At 35.2% G+C, this 24787-nt stretch overlaps 5 protein-coding genes across 7 annotated transcripts; 4 read left to right on the forward strand and 1 right to left on the reverse strand.

The window, feature by feature from the left end:
- On the reverse strand, positions 930 to 5019 carry LOC18607272 (probable E3 ubiquitin-protein ligase ARI2). 3 transcript variants are annotated; one of them, XM_018116189.1, is made up of 7 exons: positions 4476 to 5019; positions 3838 to 3870; positions 3462 to 3744; positions 2752 to 3232; positions 1806 to 2354; positions 1555 to 1724; positions 930 to 1447 (listed from the first exon to the last, which is right to left on the reverse strand). In XM_018116189.1, the coding sequence occupies exons 1-7, from the start codon at positions 4599 to 4601 to the stop codon at positions 1311 to 1313; spliced, it is 1779 nt and encodes a 592-aa protein (XP_017971678.1). In that variant the 5' UTR covers positions 4602 to 5019; the 3' UTR covers positions 930 to 1310. The 3 variants fall into 3 exon arrangements, with proteins under 3 accessions (XP_017971678.1, XP_017971679.1, XP_017971680.1); XM_018116190.1 differs by lacking the exon at positions 4476 to 5019 and adding an exon at positions 4294 to 4442; XM_018116191.1 differs by lacking the exon at positions 4476 to 5019 and adding an exon at positions 4182 to 4287.
- On the forward strand, positions 6387 to 11539 carry LOC18607273 (aspartate--tRNA ligase, chloroplastic/mitochondrial). Its single transcript, XM_007041348.2, has 15 exons — positions 6387 to 6834; positions 6926 to 7069; positions 7147 to 7256; positions 7532 to 7643; positions 7766 to 7837; positions 8036 to 8127; positions 8317 to 8437; positions 9056 to 9178; positions 9293 to 9488; positions 9595 to 9782; positions 9877 to 9948; positions 10402 to 10500; positions 10604 to 10684; positions 10985 to 11042; positions 11122 to 11539. The coding sequence occupies exons 1-15, from the start codon at positions 6388 to 6390 to the stop codon at positions 11289 to 11291; spliced, it is 2085 nt and encodes a 694-aa protein (XP_007041410.1). The 5' UTR covers position 6387; the 3' UTR covers positions 11292 to 11539.
- LOC18607275 (agamous-like MADS-box protein AGL62) lies at positions 18091 to 19179 on the forward strand. Its single transcript, XM_007041350.2, has 2 exons — positions 18091 to 18446; positions 18530 to 19179. Exons 1-2 carry the CDS (start codon positions 18123 to 18125, stop codon positions 18968 to 18970), a joined length of 765 nt encoding a protein of 254 aa, XP_007041412.1. The 5' UTR covers positions 18091 to 18122; the 3' UTR covers positions 18971 to 19179.
- On the forward strand, positions 20810 to 21457 carry LOC18607276 (agamous-like MADS-box protein AGL62). Its single transcript, XM_018114823.1, has one exon. The coding sequence runs from the start codon at positions 20810 to 20812 to the stop codon at positions 21455 to 21457; it is 648 nt and encodes a 215-aa protein (XP_017970312.1).
- Positions 22424 to 23252, forward strand: LOC18607277 (agamous-like MADS-box protein AGL61). Its single transcript, XM_007041352.2, has one exon. It carries the CDS (start codon positions 22485 to 22487, stop codon positions 23139 to 23141), a length of 657 nt encoding a protein of 218 aa, XP_007041414.2. The 5' UTR covers positions 22424 to 22484; the 3' UTR covers positions 23142 to 23252.

A 24787-nucleotide genomic window follows, 5' to 3' on the forward strand; every position in this document is an offset into this window, starting at 1 on the left:
GGCTAAGTGATATTGCACCAATATAAGATCTCATCAGCCTCTGATTTATACACCATTGGTTCAACAGGAAGGTAGGAGTTACCATAAAAGGAATTTCCAGATTCTCCAGTTCTTCTTGGGCCAAAAGCTTCAACCAGAAAACAAGACGCAATTTTGAGAAAAGACCCACAGTCATCTTACATCAGAGGATTAAGAAAGACAGACAAAAAGAAAAAAGTAACTTACTTTCTTTTGGTTTAGGGTCAACCCGACCCATGTTATGATGGGTGAGAGAGAAAATTCTGCAAGAGTCCAAAGAGGAGTCAAGCCGAAGAGAGGGAAGAATAAGAGTAGCCTGCAGCGGTTCTTGATGATTACAAGGAAAGGCTTTGATAAGAATCTCGTTCTTCTTTTTGTTACGCGGCCCAAAAGGATTGGTGGCGTTCGTTGGCTCTGTTTTGCATAAAAATATTGTAAAAACAGTGTTGTCTGCTTTGCATTTTGGCGGGGTTTGAGGAGGTCCGACGTGGGATGCATTGACGGAGGGTGGAGGGTGGAGGGTTGAGGCTGTCGGAGATTGGGATGGATATTGAGGACATCGTTCCTGGCGGGAAAGGGAAGAAAATTTGGTTTCCGCTTTGGTGGTCGTGTATGCGGAATTCGGCTGGTAGGATCTTGGTTTCGTAAACGGCGTCGTTTTTTTATTATTACAAATTAAAGGAACAGACCCTGTTTAATGCCTTTTCTTCATAATTTTATTATTAGAAACTTGATTTAATAACAAAATGATATCAGTGCAGAATCTGTTCAGAATCTCGTTTAATGTTTTTTTTTCATAATTTTACGTCATTTTATGAGCATGGTTTGATCTCTCCAAATTGCTGTTATGAGCACTGCCAGAGATGAAAAAAATTTAAGATGGATCAGGTTCCACAGGTACTAAAACATGATTCAGCCAAAGATAAGCAATTAAATTTACCTTAAAAAGGACCGAGCTTTGCACCACTCCAAGAGTCTGAGGATGAGAATTTACATATGTTCAAAAGCCCAAGATAAGGCTATGTACAGTAATGTGGATTTTCAGTTCACACAACCTTGAAAGATAAAGAACCATGGAATTTCCAGAATTCCTCTTCAAGGATATATCTCTAGAATAGAAAAGGCGCACCAATGTGGAGTGGGGGGGGAAGCAAAAAGATTCTAAGAAAGGAAAATAAAGCATTTGAGTGGTGCTCAATCCCTAAATCATCAAATCCCATTAGGCAAAAAGAGGGGAGGGTCTTGAGTTAGATCTGTACACTTGTACTTATCTAAGAAAAGCCTATCAGATATCAATTCCGGTCAAGAACTTCTGCTGGCAAGTTCAGATCAAAGAATGCACCTCCATAAGTCTCCTTTTTAGGTCGCTTCTGGGATGGGCAACCATTGTCATCTGCACTCCCAAGGCTAATAGGTCGATCATGTTTGCCTAAATTGCAATGTGTCAGTAAAACCTTCACCTCATAAATGAGCTTTAATAATCATCAAACTACGTGTGCATGTGTGTGTTGATCTCTAACAGTGAAGTCAGCATACCACTAGTGCCACAATCAGAGGGAAAACAAGTATCAGCGGTTGTACTGGCTTTATTGTTCCAACATACAGCAAGCTCTGATGCTTTTTCGATGCCCTTAGACTTGTACGGAGCTATATTATGGGTATTACATTGGAGAGAGCCCAATAAATCATTCTCAATGCATTCATACCTGCAAGTGATAGCCTCTGCACATGAATTTTAAAAAGCCTCATAAACATCAAGTAGTGTATTTTATAATACCCATACTTACATTTTCTTGCAAAGGGTATCGATGATCACAGAAAGATTGATTACTTGCATTCGTATCTCCATAACTTTATCATCAGTATATTGATCAAAGGGCTCTTCCAAAAACATAGAGAGTTTCTCAACATTCGCCTCAAGTTGCTGCTGCTGATCCTCAAATAGATGCTGTTTTATTTCCCTTTCATCATTTGTCATCTCATCCTTGAATAATTCTTCTCCAAACATGTAAAACGCAAAAGGGTATGAATATGAAAGAACCCGCCTTGATCTGAAAAGTCTATAGAGTCCATTAGTTACCCAGCTGAAATCTCTAAGCCTCGATTCCCTCTCTTCTGAAATTGATACCTTCTCCAGTATAGTCTCCTTGAGTTTACTCTCAAGCTTGAAGGAATCTGTATGAGCTTTATAACGGTTGTGATAGTGCATATATCGATAGAGATCTCGCTTTGCTCGCTCAGTTTTTTTCTCTCGATCTTCTTTGTAGCGACCACAGCTGTGACCAGCAATTCTTGACCAAGTATGGTCCCGCCCAGTAGCGCCACCACACAGCCAGCTGTATCATTTGGAAAAGAGAGAAAACATGATATAAACCACAGTCAACAAAAGATATCATAATAAATTGGGCGAGATGTGACCAGAGAAAGAAAAGCCTTAAAAAATAGAATCTCAAGAAACTCATATTCAGCAGTGGGTAAATCATTTGGAACAAGCCAAATAATACCAGTAATTAGTCCAAACAAATATTAAATAAATATATTAACAAAGGAATGAGGGGAAAAATCACTTATGCTTCTGTTGATGCGGCAACATATGCAAGTTCAAAATTTTATTTGACATGGACATTTATGCCAGAACCAAACACACAACTTTTGAGGAGTAATAGTCACAACAATGAGATAACAACAACAAAACCCTTGCAAATTGTAATTGACATAAAAGGAAATCCTCACCAAAATGCTTGTCCACAGATACAGCTCACAAGATTGCATCCACCATTCTTCTCCACAGGTTTGTGACACTTTGGACAAGGCTTTGTGTGAACCGTGATCCAATTGACTGTTTCTGATTCATCTCGGCACTTCTTGGTCCAAAGCTCCCACATCATACATGAACACGGTGAGTGTGCTTCTGATAAGCAACTGAAACAAAACTGTAGACCACAAGAACACTCTACCTCACAAAATTCATCATCCTCAACGCGTATTGCATTTCCACAATGAGGAGTACTAGGGCACCATTTAACCATCCTATTATCTTCGATGTATGACTCAAGAAGAAAACGATCAAATTTCTCGGCTAGATCAGGATGCTTTTTACCAACTAGACTTCTAACAACAGCTTCATCACAAATAGCATTGCATTTGTGTGCCATGCACCTGATGCGCCTACTCTGACCCTCATTTATTTTCACGACAAAATGCTCTGTCCAACCTAAAAACCAGAAGAAGGAAAATCAACTCAGAATACTAAAATGTACAAGGTGATACAACTTCAATAACTTTGTGCACACATCATCAAAATTCATGTGTCTCTGAGTTGATTGTTAAGGGTCAATTTCAAGAGTTCTCAGCATTGTTGACATGCTGATGCTATGTGGTGAACTGGTGATGTTATATATACATGCTTCAATATGAAAAATCAGACTAAGGAGGGTGCTTACAGTCATTGCAAAAGCGATGGCCACAGGCCATTTTTGTCATTGTATCACCAGGTAACTCCTCCATGCATATGTCACACATTGCTGTAGATGAAGACAACAAAGGCGATCCAGTATCCTCACACTCAACAACAGAAACACCTGCTTCAGCAAACAAGTCTGCTTTTCCCTTCTCCACAAGCACCGCAAGCAGCTTCTCAACATCCCATCGGTAATGGATAAGTAAAGTCCGTGCATGGTGCTCCCTTAGAGATAGCATGTCCATTACTCTGCGTAGATCCTCCCTCTACCCAGAAAACCAAAACAATCAATTCAATCATATGAAACAAAACATATCAGAAACCCACAAAAAAAGAAAGGAAATGAAATAAATCCTTACCTGTGCAGCTAAAAGTGATTCTTTTGTAATAACCTGCATAATGCCAGAAAGGGTCACAAAAAAGCATGCCCATTCTTCAAATTAAGTATTAAATAGGGGCCAGAAGAAAGAGAAAGATAAGAAATCATAGAAGCAATGTATAATGTTCTTCTTTAAGGGGTTTTCCCATTAAGATTAAAGGTTTAAAATTCCCTATTTTCTAAGGGGAAAAAGTTTCAATGCACGCAATGCCATTGACTAAAACAAAACACAATCAAGGTTATGAACATTAAGTAGAAAAAATTCATCGAATTCAACGACCAGGTAGGTCATCAGCTCCTCCGCTTGTGACATTAGAGAATTACCTAATGCTACCACGCCCGCCCATACACACACAACCTCAACGCTGCTTCAAATTACTCTATCCGCTCACAATCCGCAAACCCAGAAAAGGAAACAACAACAAAAAAACCCTACCTTTGTTAACCATCTAGCAGTAATCCACAGCTAATTCAACCACAAGAAACCAAAAAAAAAAACCAGCTTTACACTGAAAAATAAACCAACAACGAAGAATCAAGAAATCAATGACAATCAAAACAACCATTTGAATTCCCAAAAAACCAAAAAAGAAAAAGCGAGAGAGAAACGAATTTGACCTTGGTAGTGGGACCCTTGGAAGGGGCCCACTGGAAATCGGAGTCCTCATTCTCGAGCCCATCGAGGGATTCTCGATCGGACGAATAGTAGTAATCCTCCTCTCCGCCGCTCGTGGAATCCTCCATAGACCGATCGATCAATCAAACCAATTCCAAATTTATTTATTAATCAATATTATTATTCTCCTTATAATATCTCCAAAACCCCAAAAACAAAAACGACAACTTTCAAAGCAAAAACTTTATCCAGCGATCGTAAACAATGATTCATGATATGGGATTTCGTTAAAATTCTGAATCGATCGATCAAAAACCAAAAAGACACGATTTTATTTCCTGCTAAAATTGCTTTTTCTTCTTCCTTTTGCCGGCGAAAAAGAGCAGAAGAAGAAGAAGAAGCTTTTTATTGGAAAACGAAGCTTGCAAGAGACAACCAATAAAATTACTAATTTATTTTCTTTTTCTTTTTCTATTTTTTTATATTTGAATATTTGTGTGAGAGAGAAAGAGAGAGAGAGAGGAAGAAGAAGAAAGAGAGGCACTGAAGATGCTTTGCCACCGCAGCTAATAAATACCAACTAAAAAGAACGAAACGCCGTCGTTTCATTCAGCCTTATTTCCTTTTTTGATTATGATTAAGTTAATATGGCCAAATTTATTTCCTTCTACACTTCTAATTAAGTATTAAGATAGTAATTCAAACATAATCCAAAGTTTAATATAGTAGTATTATGAGAAAATTATTTAAGTATGATATTTAACTGATTATTTTTTATTAACAGTAACAGTAATACCTAAATACTTTTTATTCTATAAAGAAATAGATATTATTGTATTTTTATCTTGAAAAATTATGGAATTAATTACATACACAAGATATTAAATCCGGTAAGTGGGGATTAGATATGTTATATATTGATTGATGACGTAGTTTAATACGAGAATATTAAATATATTTTCTTTTATATTGAATTTCATTTATCTTTATTTTCTTTTTGAATATGGTAAGTTATATGGCCAAATTTTTTTCCTTCTTTAATTTTAATTTCAATTTTCATCTATATTTTCATGTCATAACTTTTAAAGAAAAATAAAAGAATTTTGGTACAAAAATAATACTTTAAATACAATCCAAAATTGAAACGATATTATGATTAAATTTATTCAATTTGATATTATTAGTGTTTTTTTTATCAAATTTATTCGGTGTGATATTTTGAGTAATTATTTTGATTAATTGTAACAATTATACTTAATTTTTTACATTCCGTAAATAAACAAGACTTGTACATTAATTATATGTACAAAATTTTATATTTAGGGAGTGGAGATATTATATGTTATGTATTGATTGATGACATGGTTTAATAAAAGAATGTTTATAATGTATTTTTAGCAAAGAAGATTTTTTTTAACTCGTTTAATTATTATCTATTTATGAAATTAAAGTTTTGTTAAAAGAAAAAAGAAAAAATCTTACATAATATTTGGTTCAAAATAAGAAAAATAAAAAGAGAATAAAATAAAAAAATAAATTTTTTATTAAATTTGATTGATATAATACTTTAAGTACTTATTTTGGATAAATTTAATTACTATGATATTTTAAGTAACTATTTTGATTAATTGTAACGGTAATACTTAATATTTTTCATTTTGTAAATAAGCAGAACTCATAATTAATTATAAAAAATTAATTGTCGTAAAGAATTATTGAATTAATTACGTACAAAAGATCTTATATGTTACATGTTGATTGATGACGTAAAATAATAAAATATTTTTATTGAGATTTTTATTATATTATTTATTTTTAGAAAATAATAAAATATATCAATTTAAAAATGCTAAATTTACAAATATAACGGCACGGAAAGCAATCTTACGCAATCATCCACGCGCGTCGCACGTGATGACCCAATCCGTTAAACCCTTCTTTCTCTGTTCCCAAAATGGCCAAAGCCCCCGTTCTGTCCTAACCCCCGAAAACCTCAGAAAAATGTCTATGCTTCTCAAATCCTTCATTTTCCTCTCCTTTCGAGCCAGACCCCTCGCTGTTTTCCCTTCCGTTTTACTGCCCAAATCACCTCCGAGGAACAGTCGAACCCTTTCCTCCGTTTCCGATTCCAGTCACCCATCTCCTCCTTCTCCTTCCCTGTCCCCTGAAACTCCCAAACCCATCGCACCACTAGCCCCTTCCAAGGACTCTCTCCAGTGGGTATCTCGCACCGCTTTTTGTGGTGATTTGTCAAGTGAAGATGTGGGTTCCCGGGTCCGGCTTTGCGGGTGGGTCGCTCTCCACCGGGTCCATGGTGGGCTCACCTTTCTTAATCTCAGAGACCACACTGGCATTGTCCAGGTATTTACTTAACTTTTCCAATTTTCATATAGAAAGAATTTTTTTTTTGAAATGGGTTTTTAGCATTTCTTTTGGTGTTTTTGAATTATAGATTACGTCGCTCCCAGATGAGTTTCCTGATGCCCATGCAGCTATCAAGGATTTGAGGCTTGAGTATGTGGTTGCTGTTGATGGTCTTGTCCGGTCTCGGCCCAGCGAGGCTGTTAATAAGAAAATGAAAACCGGCACAATAGAGGTATAAAACTATATTTAAGCTTGTGTATTTATTCTTTATTGCTATGTGTTTAATTTGATGTCCATTACATCTGCCAGGTCGCTGCGGAGCATGTGCAGATATTAAATGCTGTAAGATCAAAGTTACCATTCTTGGTTACTAGTGCGGATGATGCAAAGGATTTTGTCAAGGAGGAAATCCGTTTAAGGTAGCCAGCTTCGAACTTACTTGTCTGAGTTTAGTTCTAAAAAGCTATGCACTTGATTAGCTGATAAACTGATATTATCTTTATAATATGAATGGAGAGAAGAATCAGCTACATTGTTCCTGATGACTTCCCTAGATTAGTTTTAGAGTCTGTTTTTGGAGTATTGCTTCTAACTTCTGAATTATCACAAGCAATTCCAGTTTGGTACAGATGTTTTCCTTATGATATATCCGGGAATTTGAATTGATGTTTATTGTTGGTTTACCTGTTCATAGATATCGATGCCTTGATTTACGCCGGCACCAAATGAATTTCAACATCATGCTGCGTCATAGAGTGGTGAAACTCATTCGACGATATCTGGAGGATGTACATAATTTTGTGGAGGTATAACCCTTTGAAATTTGTTCTACTATAATAATTTATAATTATAATTTCTTTAGTTCGTTTTCTAGTGATTCATGTTAAGTCTCTGTGTTGATTCTGACCTTTTCTTGGTTATAAGGTAGATTGAAACTCCAATGCTCTCTAGATCTACTCCAGAAGGTGCTCGGGATTATTTGGTGCCCTCTAGGATCCAGGTATTAATGATTCAGCTGCTGTTCACCTCCATAATATGCCCTTAATACTGCATGAAACAACTTTTGCGATGTCACAAAGCTTCATATCCAAAGTGTTATTTATTCACTCAATAAGTGTTAAACTTTTCAAGTTTTCAATTTTTATCTGTCATTGGGACAATGGAGCAGGTCTGATTCACTCTAATGTATATTTTGAAGCCAGGAACATTCTATGCTTTGCCTCAAAGTCCGCAGCTTTTCAAGCAAATGTTAATGGTTTCTGGTTTTGATAAATATTATCAAATAGCAAGGTAAAATTTTTAGTTGTTGTCAGAGCATGTTAGTCTACTGCAATGATTGTCTCTATCTGGATAAGCTTTCTCCATTTTTTCTGGCTTACTCGGGCCCTTTTGGTTTCCCATTTTGCGACCCCCATGATGAGGCCAAGTACGAGAATCTTCTAGGATATAACCACAATATAAATTCTTTTTCTTTTCCAGATGTTTTAGAGATGAAGATCTGAGAGCAGATAGACAGCCTGAGTTCACGCAGCTTGATATGGAAATGGCTTTCACTCCATTGGAGGACATGCTGAGGCTTAATGAAGACTTAATCCGAAAGGTTAGTGAGTTGGGGGCAATATGCTTCGATGACTGAGTCCTAGCTCCAAAAATCTGTCACGAGGAATAATTCATAAATATTTGCTGGTTTTTTTGGATATAAGGGTCTCAAATATTTAGTTACAGTTGTTTCTTTACCTAAAATTTGGGGAAAAAAGAAGCAGATTATGAAAGCCATTGAACTTTGGCATCAAGTCATATGTGATAACAAAATAGAGTGTATTTTATGAAGTATGTGAGTCTATTCATCGGTGAAGGTTCTGTGTATTACAAATATATGTACCCATTGGTAAATAAAGTATTCAAGTTTAACTCTGTAGTAACCTGCTTAGCTTGAGATAAGCTTCATGGGGTTCGGCTTACGGGTTTTCTAAGTGGCTTGACTTCATTTTACATTGGCCTGCCATTAGTCAAGCTAGGTTTGCTAATTGACAGCCTAGGTAGACACTTGAGGCATTCATCAGAGGGCCTTTGTCACTGCATTTTTCGTTGAATGTAGGTGAATGTAATTGCCTTCACCATCTGAGGCATTGGAAGTAATGTTATGCATTTATTGGAATTTCGTATTTTTTTAGTATGTGCACATTGTAGGAGTGTTAAGAAAGCTTATTCGCTGCAGGTTTTTCTAGAGATTAAAGGCGTCCAGCTACCCAATCCTTTCCCAAGGCTTACATATGCTGAGGCAATGGATCGATATGGTTCAGATAGACCAGACATCAGATTTGATCTTGAGTTGAAAAATGTAATGATCTTTGTTCACTTATTTACTAAGCACATATTGTGTAAGATTTGCTGATTTACTTGGCAGTCCTTGTCTAATATTTGCTCATCCTTTTGCTTCCCACTGGAGCTGCAGGTATCTGATCTCTTCTTAGACTCTCCCTTCAGGCTCTTTGCAGATACATTGAAAAATGGTGGAATTATCAAAACACTATGTGTGCCATCAGGTGCTAAAAAATTTTCAAATACAGCTCTTAAGAAAGGTGATGTTTATAATGAAGCAATCAAGTCTGGAGCAAAGGGTCTACCCTTCGTAAAGGTCTTGGATGATGGTAAATAGTGTTATTCTCTATTTAGCTTTGATTTTCCTTTTCCTCATTTGAAAATGTTGATTTCTTAATTTTAAAGCTTGTTTTGATGGATTTATTATTCTTTCAGGAGAGATTGAGGGAATTCCCGCATTAGTAACTAGTTTAGGTCCAACAAACAGAGAGCAATTTTTGAGACAATGCTCTGCAGGACCAGGTGATCTGATCTTGTTTGCAGTGGGCCATCATACACCAGTTAACAGAACCTTAGATCGACTTAGGGTATTCATAGCCCATGAACTTGGTTTGGTTAACTATGTAAGTTCCTGATCAGCCTTCAATCAGAAATATATAGAGTTGTTTCTCTCTTATTTTCTCTAACCAAAGCTTTTTCTTCAATTTTGAAATGCAGTCCAGGCATTCAATTTTGTGGGTGACTGATTTCCCAATGTTTGAGTGGAATGAATTGGAACAGAGACTTGAGGTCTGTTTCATGCTCTTGTTATGTCTTTGGTGATTCTAGTGAAATAATTGATATATTTTCTATTCTTCAGAAAAAATTAGCATTATTGTCTTAGGTTCTCTTGGTCCAGTTTATAATTAATCCGTATGATACTTTGCCATTAGTATCAATGTCTGATTTTATGTTATTCTTAAGGAACTAACAAAGTGGCTGAGTTTCAAGATCTAATTTTTGTTGGTATATAAATTCTTGCTGTTTTATCAAAATGGAAGGCAGTAGATACCTCAAAGTTTAGATTTTATCATTTCTCTATTTTTCTCTTTGTTTTCATTTGGTGGCATATAAGTGCTTACATAACAAACTTTTGGGCAAAGCTTTAGCTTGTTAAATTAATGTACATGGTAGTTTTAGTTTGTTAAATACTATATTGTTTCTTGTTACCTGCCTGTTGTTGAAAAAGTATTTATGTTGTAGGCCTTGCATCACCCATTTACTGCACCACACCCTGAAGATATGGAAGATCTTTCTTCTGCACGTGCCCTTGCTTATGACATGGTTTACAATGGAGTTGAGGTATTTACATTGTTTGCTTTCTGGCAGCTCTAAAGGGTAAGGAATTCATCGACCACCTCTTATAGATCGTAACTGAATGCATTATTGCCTCTGTCATTGTCAGATTGGTGGAGGAAGTTTAAGGATTTTTAAACGTGAGGTCCAACAGAAAGTATTGGAAACTGTTGGCATCTCTCCTGAACAGGTGAGAAGAACCTTAGGCTATTCTAAGATATACTAATGGTTATTCTTTGTGCCATATAACTGGGGAATCTTGCGTCTGTTGACCATCTTCTTATTGAGTTTTCTTGCCAAGAAAGGCCAAGGGTTTGGTTGGTTCTTTTATCTAACTAGTGTCAATTTGATAGTCTGATCCACCATGAGACTGGCCTAAAGGAACATAATAAACCAGAATACTTACTAATTTTAGAAAAGCAGAGATTTGTTTGAGTTCTTAATCCTTAACTGTTCCAAATAATGTGGTTATATGTTACTTCATTTACAGGCTGAAGCAAAGTTTGGCTATCTTCTGGAAGCTTTAGACATGGGTGCTCCTCCACACGGTTAGGCATGCCTAGGCCACAGTTCTATGACTTTTTAATTTAGAAAAAAATCATTTGCTTAACCTTTTTCCTATTTCAGGGGGAATTGCTTATGGTTTGGATAGATTGGTTATGCTGTTAGCAGATGCAAATTCTATCAGAGATGTCATTGCTTTCCCAAAGACAACTACTGCTCAATGTGCCCTCACTCGAGCACCATCCGAAGTGGATATCCAACAGTTGAAGGATCTCTCACTGGTGACCCAATAGTTTCTTCTTCATTTGCTTGTCTATATGAAAAGCCAACTAGGTTGTCCATTAGCCATTCTATTAATCACCATTGGTTGATTATAAAGCATCTGTTCCTTGTATGCTGTTTTTCTTTCATTCTTAACAGAAAGTTGGAATACGTCCAATTTTGATTTGAGAAATTATAGCTGTATATGTGGAACTATACCTATGTCATATTTTTGTTCTATCATCAATGGATGAGTCTCAAGTTTAAGTATTTTCTGCTATTCGGTTAGAGTTCATTTTTAATTTATCTGAAATGTTCGGGAGCTATGACAGAATTTAGCTTGTGCTCTTTCCTTTTGGAGAATTGAATACAGCTGATGATGCTTTCTTGTAATTCAACAGTCAGCTGGTCATTACATTAATCTTTTTCCTGGGAATTATCATCATGAAATTCATTGGTGCCTCAAAGAATGTATGAATGTAGCTATTGTGGTCTTAAAACTCTGAAAATGAAAATCGACTTTAAATAGGTTTTAAAATCCACAAAATAGCAAAAGCAAAAGAAAGCGTTTTAGAGAAATAGAAGTAATTCTTATTCTTAAGTTGTGTGCTATTGATAAAGTGAAGGGTATTTATACATTGATAGCCCCGTCGTATCTAATAGAGTTAATTTGCAAGATAGAGATAAAATTGTTTAAGTGATTTAATTTAAAGAGATAATATTTAAATTAAATTTTAATTTTAATTTAATCTATATTTAAATATATCAGTGAATTCAAGAATTCAAATTAAATTAAACATTTTTAAGAGTGTGTTACTTTTATATGCGGGTTGGGCCTTTTGTCTGACTTGTTGGGCTGTTTAGCCTGCTAGCTTATCTAGGTTGGTTAGGTTGTTAACTTGTTTGATGAACTTGGGCTGGTTTAAACTCTTGGGCTATACATCTTCCTTCATTTAATGCAATATCACCTTTGTTTTTGAGAAATGGACGTCATTTGTGCACTGTTATATCACGATCGTCCTCTCGCACGACTTTGCCTTGAATAATCTCATTTTATGTGCTTTTGGCTTACGCACACTACTTTGGAATGCCTTGTCTCCTTCAACACTTGTTGCGGACCAATTCGCCATTGCCTTAACCTTTTGGTTTCACAAGTGCTTAATAGGTCTCGACGATTTCACATCCTTGTCTTAAGCCTCTTAACGTTTCTAGCTCTCGTTTATGGCAATCTCATCTCCACTAATCTTGGTCTCTTTTAGACCATATGACATTTTTCTTTCGTTTGTTACTCCCTTAGGTGCAACACGATGTTGCCTAATCTAAGCACGCTCTTAGCTCCCTTGTCGCGGATGATGACACTCCTTGCCACTACACTAACCTTTCTCTCAAACTGTATGGATGGTTTGACGGGTTTCCTCTTCCTTGTGCAACACTAGATTCCTTAGGTGTAACCACTCATAGAGTCCCTTTATACATTGGTTGCCACTTTTGTTGCTTAGATCTTTCTCATCTAGTATGATAATAAGGAGCCTTTTACACATGGGGCAATCCCTTGTCAAGTGTAATTCCTCACACAATAAACAGTTGACAGATCCTGTCCTTGCTATTCCACTTGGTGATTGCCTTGGTCAAGTGGCATGGTGACTTTTCGTTAGCTTTTTCCTTTAATTCATTATTCGTTTTTACCCCATCGTTGCCTTTTTTCTTGGATCGGAATGAGCGAAGCTCAACCAGACTCTCAACTACCAATATGGCTTGTCTAAGGTCTTGCACGTCTCTCCTTTAAAGCTATTGCTTTGTCCATGGTTTTAAGCCATCCATAAATGTAAATAATGTCTTTTTCTCCCTAACATCACTAATCTGTAACAACAATTCATTGAATTCTTTAACATTTTATCTTATCTCACTTGTTAGGTCAGTCTCCTAAGCTTCTCACGAGCCTCATATTCGGTATTTTCAAGACAAAACTACTTTTGAAACTTTGCCCACCCAAGTGCTAATGGTCGCTCCATAAAGCTTCTCATCGTACCTACGTCGCCACTATAGCAAATATGTGTCTACCAAACATATAGCGCTGAATTGATCTGTAAAGCATCATCTATAATACTCATTGCTTTGAAGTATTGCTTTAAGCTTCACAAGAAGTTGTCCACCTCCTTGGCTTCTCGTTTGCTTCGAAACTCTTTAAGATTGACCACATTTTATGATTGCCTTGAGTATGATGAGCTCAACCTTGAGCCCCCATACCTCTTATCAAAGCAACTCAACCATTTCCTCTAGTGTTGCATCTCAATGGTTCAACAGCTCCACTAACTTGTTAAGGGCTAACTATAATTATCCACGAAAGTCTTCATCATAAAACCTCAACTTATCTATGCTGACTTCAACTTCCTTAAATCTGTCCTTCATTTCCCCCATGACCACTTCTGTCATCATCCTAGATACTTAGTCATTAAAAGTAGATACCATGTCTCTCGAATTAGACTTACCTTGCTTGGCAAGACCTCTGGTTTTCCTCACCTTTTGGGTGAGTGTGAATTGGTCAGTTATGGATGTCATTTTTTCTTCGATCATCTTGGCTCTGATACCAATTACCATGTGTTGAAAGATTTTAGCCCAACTTTATGTAATCTTAAACTCTGAAGATTGAGTTTAAGTAAGTCTCAAAACTCACAAAATAGTAAAAGCAAAAGAAAGAAAGAAGATAGAGCTTTTAGAGAAATGAAAATAATTCTTATTTTTGAGTTGTGTGTTACAAATAAAGTAAATGGTTATTTATAGGTTGATAGCCCCCAATCGAATAAGATTAGATTAAAAGATATATATAATGCTAAGAGATTTACTTTGAAGATATAATATTCAAAACCAAATCTTAATCTAATTTATATTCAAATACATTAGTAAATACAATAATTCAAATCAAATTAGCCACACTTAGAGGTGTGCGAACATTTCTAACCCTAGTATGTGGATTGGGCTTTTGTTTGGTATGCTAGGCTGTTTAACTTGTTGGTTTATCTAAGCTGTCAGACTTGCATGGGTTGTTAGCCTGCCTAAGTTGCTAGTCCGCTTAGGCTACTAGCTTGCTTAACAGACTTGAGCTAGTTTGAACTCTTGAGATTTGACACTTGATTCCTACTTTCCTAAACAATTAAAAGTTTGAAAAGACAAACTTTATTTTTTGAATGAATAAGCAAGAATGAATCAACAGATTTTTATTCCCAAAAAGGAGAATTATTTGTGGTTGATCTGTATAGATATGGTCTAGCAAACAATTTAGTTTTAACCACATAAATTGTTAAAAAACGTCTCTTTTCCAAAGATGGAATTGTCTTAAATGGTTTATGTATTTTAGGTGCCCTACACCCTTCTTTTAGAAACAAATCTACAAGTGCATTTTATCCTAGATGGGAAAAAAGATTCAGAAACAAATTCAAAGGTTGAAAATAGGAATCCATAATGTAGAGAATCAACTTTACATTACCCCATTAATGGTTACAAGCACACAAATTTCTATACATTATTTTACAAACTCCATAATCTAGGATAGTCACTGTTAGTCTAAACCTTATTTTCTCCATCCATGCCTACAAACCTATTGAGTTCATTTTCTGCTTCCATACTTAGAAAGTTCAAAACTCATTTATAATGTAATTACATTCTTAATGCACCGATTAAACATATGTAACGAACATTAGCAAATTCATGAAGCTTTAAAATTTTTATCATGTTCAAGATCCTAGATACCAAATTATGTAGGAATGTATTGCATGATAATCACTATTGTTTTTATATTCTAGCAATGTGCATATACAATTTTCAATCTTCATTTTCTTTAGAAGTTCCACTAAACAAATTAAAATTGGAATTTGCTTCTTTCATGATTTTTTCGCAACTATTGCCTATTCACTGTCACATGACAACAAATGCCATGCCCTTCTAAAAAATTATAGCTAAGAAAAGAGCTTCTGAGAAAAATCTAAGTTGGATATTAGTGAAATGAAAAAGAGTGTAATTGATGGACTTTATGACATTCCACTACTGTTTGTTGCTTCTTTGGTCGCGGATGATTACATTCTTTGCCACTCCACTGGCCCTTGTCTTGAGCCATATGGACAGTTTAATGGGTTTTCTCTTCCTTGTGCAACACTAGGCTCTCAAGGTGTGACCACTCATTAGGTTTCTCTACATGCTAGTTGCCATTTTTATTGCCTGGATCCACATCGTCCAACATGATAACTAAAGGTTTTTTACGCATGGGGTAGTCCTTCATTAAGTGCAATTCCTCTCACAAAAAACATTTGACAAGTTTCATTTCCTTGCCTTTTCATTTAGTGACTGTCTTGGTCTGGTGGCATGGTGACTTCTTATCAACCTCTACATCTAATCCATTATCTTTCTTGGGCCAAGATGAATAGGCTTCAATCAAACTCTCGGTTACCACTATAGCTTGCGTGAGGTCTTACACGCTTCTACGTTAAAGCTTTTACTTTGTCTATGGATTCAAGTTATCTTAAATGCAAATAACGCATTTTTTGCTAATTTGTAACCACAATTTAGAGAACTTTTTAAAATATTTTCCTACTTCACTTTGTTAGGTTAGTCTTTTAAGCTTCCCTTAAGCCTTATCCTTGATATGCTCAAGATAGAACTGATTCCGAAACTCCTTCTGGAACTCTGCTTGAATGCTAATGATTGCTCCACTGACTTTCTCATTGCACCTACACCAACACCACAATAAGGTTATATACACAAAGTACATAGCAATTGAATTAATTCACAAAGCATCCTCCGTGATGCTCATTGCTTTAAAGTATTGCATAAAGCTTCATAAGAAGTTGTTCACCTCATTGGCTTCTCGTTTGCCATGGAACTCCTTGGACTTGGACACCCTCAATTAAGTCCCTATTTGAGCAGTTGGCAAACCACCTTTTATGGTTACCTTAAGTGCGGCAAGCTTGTCCCTAAGCCCCCATACCTCTTGCCAAAGTGACTCAACCAACTCCTCTAGTGTCACATCTCAATGGTTCAGCATCTTTATCGACTCATTGATGGTTAACTGCAACCTTCTACAAGCTCGTCATCTTGGAACCTCAACTCTTTCATGTTGGCTTCAACCTCCTCACATCTATCTTTTATCTCTCCCACGACCACCTTCATCTTGGATACTTAGCCATTAAGATTGGACAACATGTCCCTCGAGCTAGACTTACCTTGTTTGGCTAAACCTCTAGTCTCCCTCGACTCCTAGGTAAGTGCAGATTGGTCAACTGTGAATGTCATTCCTTTTCTTTGATCGTATTGGTTCTAATACCAATAGTTTCATATCAAGATTTTAATTCAACTTCGTACAACCTTAAACTCTAAAAATCAAGATTAAGTAAGCCTCAAAACTCATAAAATAGCAAAAAAAAAAAAAAAGCTTTTAAAGAAATGAAAGCAATTTTTATTCTCAAGTTTTGTGTTAAAAATAAAGTGAAAGGGGTATTTATAGGCCGATAGCCCCTTTATCAGATAGGATTAGATTACATGATAGAGATAATGTTAAGATATTTAATTTGAAGAGTTAATATTCAATCTAATCCTAATTTAATCTACATTCAAATAAATCAACAAATATAAGAGTTCGAATCAGATTATACACTCTTAGAAATGTGCAGGTACCCTTGTACATGAGCTAGACCTTCTATTTGGCCTGTTGGCTTGTTTGGGCTATCTAACCTGCTTAGGTTGCTAGCCTACCTAGGTTGCTAGTTTGCTTAAGTTGCTCACTTGCTTAATGGACCTAAGCAAGTTTGAACTTTTAGACCGTGACACCTAATTCTCACTTCACCAAACAATTGAGAATTTGAAAAGATAGGCTTCATTTTTTTAATGAACAAGTAGGGTTGAATCAGTAGGTTTTTATTCCCAAAAGAGAGAATTATCTGTGGTTAATTTGTATAATTATGATTCAACAGACAATTCAATTTTGATTACATAGATTGTTAAAAAAACGCCTCTTTTCCAAAAATGAAATTGTCTCAAATGGTTTATGTTTCCTGGATGCTCTACAACCTTCTTTTAGAAACAAATCTACAAGTGCATTTTACCCGGACGAAAAAAAAAAATCAAAAACAAACTCCTCATTAATGGCTAGAAGCATGTAAATTTTAACACATTATTTTACAGAACCTTAGGAAGCTTATTTTTTTCTCTCCATCCATACCTAGAAGCCTATTGAGTTCATTTTCTCTTTCCATACCTAGAAAGTTCAGAACTCATTAATTTATAACGTAATTACAGTCCTAATGCACGGATTAAACATATGTACTCAACATTAACAAATTTATGTAGGAATGTATTATGTGATAATCATTGTTTTTATATTCCAACAATGCACATATACAATTTTGAATCTTCACTTTCTTTAGAAATTCCACCAGACAAATTAAAATTTGCTTCTTTCATGATTTTTTAGCAACTACTACCTACTCACTCATTGTAACATGACAACCAATGCCATGCCCTTCCAAGAAATTATGGCCAAGAAAAAAGTTTCCCAGAAAAATCTGAGTTGGATATTTAGTGAAATGAGAAAGGGTGTAACTGATGAAGAGTAGGAGCATTGCATCTTTATTATTTGGGATGTTCATTCCATATATATAAACCAGGAAGAGAATCCAAAACTTCCTAAACAGTATATAATTTAATCCAAGCAAACCACAGAAAGAATTTCACCTCAAACATAGTAAATTAGGACAGCTCAAACTGTTAAATATTTCATCCTTAATGCCTATATATATACTGATCATTCCTACTCCTCAGGACACCATCACTGTCTCTCCCCTGGGAAAATTTCTTTTGTTTGCCTGATCCTAGAGATGGCGAAGAAGCAGAGTAAGGGTCGCCAAAGGGTTGAGATGGTGAAAATGAAAAACGATAGCAATCTCCAAGTAACCTTCTCGAAACGTCGGGCTGGTCTTTTCAAAAAGGCTAGTGAACTTTGCACTCTTTGCGGTGCTGAGATTGCAATCATCGTCTTCTCACCTGGCCGCAAGGTATTCTCCTTTGGCCATCCTGAAGTTGAAGCTGTCACGGATCGTTACCTCAATATGCCCGACCCTCGGCAAACTTCAGGAACTATGCAGCTCATTGAGGCTCACCGTAATGCTAATATCCGTGAGCTCAACATCCAACTCACCCAGGTTTGATTAGATTTTTAAGACTGATTTTAACGTTTTTTGCTTTAAATCATTGAAAGCAATATGAACAAATCTTTTTGTATCAGGTGGCCAACCGATTAGACTCTGCAAAAAAGCGTGGTGAAGAGCTTAACCAAATGAGGAAAGCAATCCAAAGCCATTGCTGGTGGGCGTTCCCTTTCGAGGAACTTAGCCTGCCACAACTCCAGAAACTGAAAACTGTCATGGAGGAGTTGAAAAAGAACGTGGCGAGCCAGGGCAACCATCTTCTTATGCAGAGGATGAACACCCAGCAGTTTCTCATGGGGAGTTCTAGCTCAGGGGAGATTCCTTACGAGACAAAGAACAATATTGTATTCGATGCAAATATGATGCCTGCGGGATACAGTGCTCCCGACATGATGCCTGAGGGATTCAGTGCTCCCAACATGATGCCTCCTCCTCCAGGATTCAATCACCATCCTGAAGGATACAATTATCCGAACCCTCTGGGATACAATCCTGGATTCGGACGTGGGTTCTTCTGATTACTCTAGTTGCTTTTGTGTTGAATAAATAAAAAGCTGTAGCCACAGTGTATGTTTCCTGTATGGTTTTATGTATTTTGCCTCCTAGTAATTGGTTCTTCATGTGTGACTGTAATCTCTGTTAGACTGGGATGGTTATGGACCTGAGAGGCCTATTAATTGTTTATGTATTTCGTTGTTGCTTAATGTTCAATTTGAAACTACATACATCTTCCTATTAGTTTTCTTTGATTATATTGGGGCAATATTTTCTCTTTATTACGTCTTGATAGATCTTTACATTTACTGTTTTATGTATATTTAGTCAGACATTTTGTATATATATACTTTGTTAGCAATCAATATGAAACCGAAGGGTTAGATTGTAATTATATTTTCTTAAAATATTATAATTAGCAGAATTATTTACAAGATTTTAAAAAGTATAAATTTTTCATTTTTTTAACAAATTTTAAGTGCAAAATTTTGTACTTTCTTACGTATGGAAGTCTGTATGAAATTAATGATTCTTGAAAGATATAAATTCCACGTGTTACATTGCAGATGTATTATCTTTGTCTCCGAAAACAATGACATTCACATTAACTCATGATTACAATGAGGTTATTCTATATGATCGGCTGCTTAATTCAACTTTGAATCATTAGATAAAAAGATGAGCATTAACATCAATGCTAAAAAGCTCCTGAAAAGGTAAACAGAAAACATTATAATTAATATACCATACATGGATTTTCCCAGGATCAATGGTCTTTGCTGTCATGTAACAATATATTGTAATTCTACCACCAATTTCATCCACAAATGGCATGTGCTGATAATGCAAGAAAAGTTGAATCTTTGGTGTTCGGTGCCAATATTCTTTTGAGACTATTTTGTCTACCCTGTCTGCATTCATTTAGTGCATATCTATGATGATAAACTTGCCTAATTAGATTCTAAATGCATTCATATTCAACAATGAAAATCAATTGGTTCTTTCATCATGTGGCTGACATTCATCTTCCCTCCAACCATCATGGGTTTCCTGAGAAGAAAATCAATACAATTTGAATGTTCTCCGATGGTGAAGAGGCTCAGCCGAATGTCATTTCTGTTTAGTTCAATCCATGAAAGGGTATGAGATTTGGATGAAAACCTAATCAGGCTATTGAACTTAATATGCACTCTGCAAGGAATGAGATTGCAATAGTGGCTTGGAAAATGAAATCAATCTCCAATCACATTGAAAGTTATAAAAGCAAATTTTCGAATTTATCCTTTTAAGCACATTTTCAAAGAAACAAACTCAACAAATTAATAGAAATTAAGATCTTACTTTAAAACGACAAACTCAATTATTGACCGACTAGTAAACGTTAAGATTCTAAGAGTCCTTTGTTTAGTGAAGAGTTACGTCTCTGATATTCTCTTTTCTACAATATACTTGAATCTTTTCCTTTCCCTGGAAATAACTTTCACATTGCATCAGGGTGAAAGTATAACTTGTATCATGAGTGATTCGATGCGAGAAAGTGATATTGAAACTGACAAAAGAACTAAAAGCTCATGAATGTGCTTCCAAGATCAAACGCATATTGCTCATAAACCAATACATACAGATTTAGTTTCAAAGTAATTCCCCATAAAAACCAAAGATTCTGATAACCTCCAAAATCAGGGATTAATCATACACTGAAGATATAGCACAGGGAAAATAATTAACTTTGATTAGTAACATACAAAGGAACAACCTGTATAAATACCCTCCATGTGTTTCTCCTTTTCCAGATCCAACCAGATCCTTGGGTACTTTAATCTGTCTGTTCTTTCTTCAGTTCTTCCTTCGATTTCTTCACCATGACCAAGAATTCTAACATGGGTCGTCAAAGAATCACAATGGCAAAAATAGCAAAGAAGAACCATCTACAAGTAACATTCTCCAAGCGTCGTACGGGACTCTTTAAGAAAGCTAGTGAACTCTGCACACTTTGTGCGGTTGATGTTGCGATAATGGTCTTCTCCCCTCGCAAGAAGGTTTATTCTTTCGGACATCCTCGAGTTGAATCCATCGTGGACCGGCTTCTCACCCGGACCCCTCCTCTCCGAAGCTCGACTGCTCACCAGCTGTTCGAAGCACATCAAAATGCTAGTATCCACGAGCTTAACATCCGATTAACTCAGCTTCTTGAACAGCTAGAAATCGCGAAAAGGAGGGGAGATGCACTTGATAACATTAGGAAAGCCGGGCTGAACCAGTGTTGGTGGCAGGCTCCCATTGATGAGCTCGGCTTGAATGAGTTAGAGCGACTGAGAATTGCACTTGAAGAGGTAAAGCAGAATGCAGCCAAGCAAGCCAACAAGGTTTTGCTTGAGTCTGCTGATCACAAACGTTGGCAATTTCTAGCAGTCAATGGTACCGGACATGCCAATCCTTTTGAGAACAAGGACAATGGCATCTGCAGAATTATTGATCAAGCTTATGGCTATGGTGATGGGCTGTTTTGAGTTTCCTTAATCTTTTCATTTAGACTGCCGTTACAAGCTAGCTAGTAACTCACTGGTTAAAAAACTTTGTACTAATTCTTCTTTATCTACAAAATTATGGCTTTAAAGGACAAATTATGAGCTTGCAAAATAATGGTCCACTGAGGAATGTTTCATTTAATTGTATCTTTATAAATTAACATAAAAAACAAACAAAGGGAACTTTAGTTGGCCTCATAGTTTTCTCTTGATCCACCATGAATATATAAGGCTTAAGCATTGCTTTTTTTTTTTCTTTCTTTTAGAAAAACATATGATACTTTATTATTATAAATAAAATCATATGATATTTGTTAAACGCGTATTAATTCAAAACAAAACCGTTCTCTTAAGTATCAACAAATCTTGTTTGAACACTGTATTTGATAATTTCGTGTTAAAGTATTACTTAAATATAATTAAGAGTGAACTTTAAAAAATTGCACTTAAACCCTTTTTATACAAGAAAATCTTTGGGGCATGTGTGCAGCAAATTTTTCTTAATTAACAAGCACTAAACTATAAAATCCACATTTTCCTCCTAATTTCAAGGAATTATAGAATTCAAATTCACATTTAAATAAATCAAATTAAATTGAAATTCACTTTTTTTTTTCTTTTCACAAGTTGAACAATAAACCTCTCATTTCAACCTCTACCACTTTACAATGCCATACTATAGAGATGATCACTACATAGCTTGGAAATCAAGAAAATATTGGAGAATCATTATTAATTACTAAATTTAGGGATACATTTTAAAGTAAAGTCCAAAAAATTTGGGGTAATAATTAATGTCTTATATTGATCAATTCTACCAATAAACTAATATGTGTTTAACTTACCACATATATGATTAAAAATTTTAAAAAAGGTAAATTTATTTATTTATTTATTTTATTCCTTTCTTAAAAAAAATCCAATTATAAAGGTTTCTCCTAGCTTAAATTTGTTTCACTACGAAATTAAAGGAAAAGCATCCGAATTCTCTGAGCAAGTCCTGATTACAATGGCTAAGGCAACGAGAGGCCGCCAGAAGATTCAGATAAAGAAACTGGAAGACGAGAGCAGCCGCCAAGTCACTTTCTCCAAGCGCCGCAACGGTCTGTTCAAGAAAGCCAGCGAGCTCTGCGTTTTATGTGGTGCCAACATAGGCATCATCGTCTTCTCTCCCAAGGGAAAACCTTTTTGCTTTGGTCACCCCAACGTCGACGCGGTGGTGGATCGTTATCTCAGCGGAAACCCCACTCTGCATGGGGAGGAGGATTCGGAGACGAGCTGCGACGGCACCCCATGTTTCGAAGAGTTCGACGAGGAGTGCAAGAAGGCAATGGAGAAGCTAGAGGAAAAGAAGAGGCGGAGTAAAGAGATTGAAAAAGAGAAGGGAGAGAGGAAAAAGAAGGGACAGTTTTGGTGGGATGAGCCCATCGACAACATGGGGGTAGAAGAACTTGAGGCGTACATCAAAGCCATGGAGGAGTTGAGGAAGAATGTGGCTAGGAGGGCTAACGACTTGATGGGGGATGTTTTCGCGGCGGCTACGGTGGCTAATTCTGGCGGTTTGGGTACTGGTTTTGCTGATCAAAATGGTGGTTTTGGCTATGGTGACGATGCTTTTCATTTTGGTCATGGCCATGGCCTAGGTTTTGGAGGTGGACAGTTCTGAAAATGGCGGTCGTAGGCTTGTCCATTCTTCTTTTCATCTATTTTTTGGACATGGTTGTATTTCTTTTCTTTTTCTTTTAAATTATTGAAGGTAGGATTCTATCTACTTTATTTCTGATTATTATATATATTAAGAGAAATTGAACTAAAATATTTTCTTTCATTAATTATTGTTTTCTAGGTTTTGTGATCTATAATAAATTAGAGTTTTAATTACACTTCTTTAAATAATACTTTTTTTAAATAAAATTTTAAAAAAGTGTAATTATTTAAATTTTTAATTATATTTTTTACATTAAGTAGTAATATCAAATTTCGTTAAAATTTGTATGGTGTAATGAAATTTATTCAAAAAAATTGTAAAGAATATGTAAAAAGTGTTAATAAAAATATTTTTAGTAGACTCTTTTTTTTCTTCACAATCATAATCATTCTATTGTGGGATAATCTTTGTGAGATTAAAAATGTAAAATATTTTCATATTGACAGGGAATTGAATGAATTTTTTGGTTATTATCTTCTTTGTTTTAATTGGGTTTGATTTCGATTTTGGAATTCTTAATTTATTTTATGTTTATTTCTCTTATTCATAAACAATTATTTTAGTTTATTCATGTGGAAAATAATAGTTTTAGGAGAAATTTTTGGCACTATAAATGTGAGATCAAAGATCTTAAAAAAGACAATTAATAATAGTATCAAGAGTTTGCATGTAAGGAAATTTATTGATCTTTCTTATATTTCTATACATAAAGAGATTTGATTCTTGCCTCACAAAGAATGTGAATTACCTGGATATGAATTATTTTTTTATATTCCATTATTTCATATCTCACACATAAAAATATAGATTTTATATATTACTAATCATTTTCATTCATTTGTTTTTTCTTAATAATCTTATTTTTATTGAAAAACTTGAGAAATCTTTTTTTTTTTAATTTTGGCATCTTAGAATATTTTGCTTGTTGATTAAAGGGTAATGTTATTTAATACGAAACAATATAACATGATGAGTAAAAGCATAATCCCTAAAAATTTCTTTAAATAAATTTTTATATAACGATTCAAGTTCAAGTATTATTGATCCAACAAATTTTCAAGCTTAAACCACAGTATCCTTAGAAGTTTAATAGAAGCCACACATCAAATCTTTATGTATCACACCTTACTTTTCTATTTTTTCTATTAAATCCTTATACTTTATTTTAAATTAAATAAACCTTTATAGTTAACAATCGACTAATACGATATTATTTTATATCACGTGGTGTCATGATCACTAATCATTTTCACTATTCAAGTGGTATAAAAAATTATAAGTGATATTTTAATCAATAATAATTAACCTTAATTATACTATTTATTTTTTTAAAATTAAAAATATATATTCGATTAAACATAATTAAAAAATAAATATATTTTTTAATTTTTTAAAATTAGTTTAGGAATATTATACTAATTTTAAACACAAACTTTTTAAGTTTCTATTGGGATCTTCCATTCCATTTATAAACTTTTCAATATTATGTTGGAAATGAGCTCTAAATTTATCATTCTATTCAAGGTAATAGATCCAATTTATTGTATAAATTTGAAAAAAAAAAAGCTTGGAAGAATTCACTTTTACCATGGAGTAAAGAAGAC

Source organism: Theobroma cacao, chromosome 2, assembly GCF_000208745.1.
Source record: "Theobroma cacao cultivar B97-61/B2 chromosome 2, Criollo_cocoa_genome_V2, whole genome shotgun sequence".
In the NCBI taxonomy this organism is placed as follows: domain Eukaryota; kingdom Viridiplantae; phylum Streptophyta; class Magnoliopsida; order Malvales; family Malvaceae; genus Theobroma; species Theobroma cacao.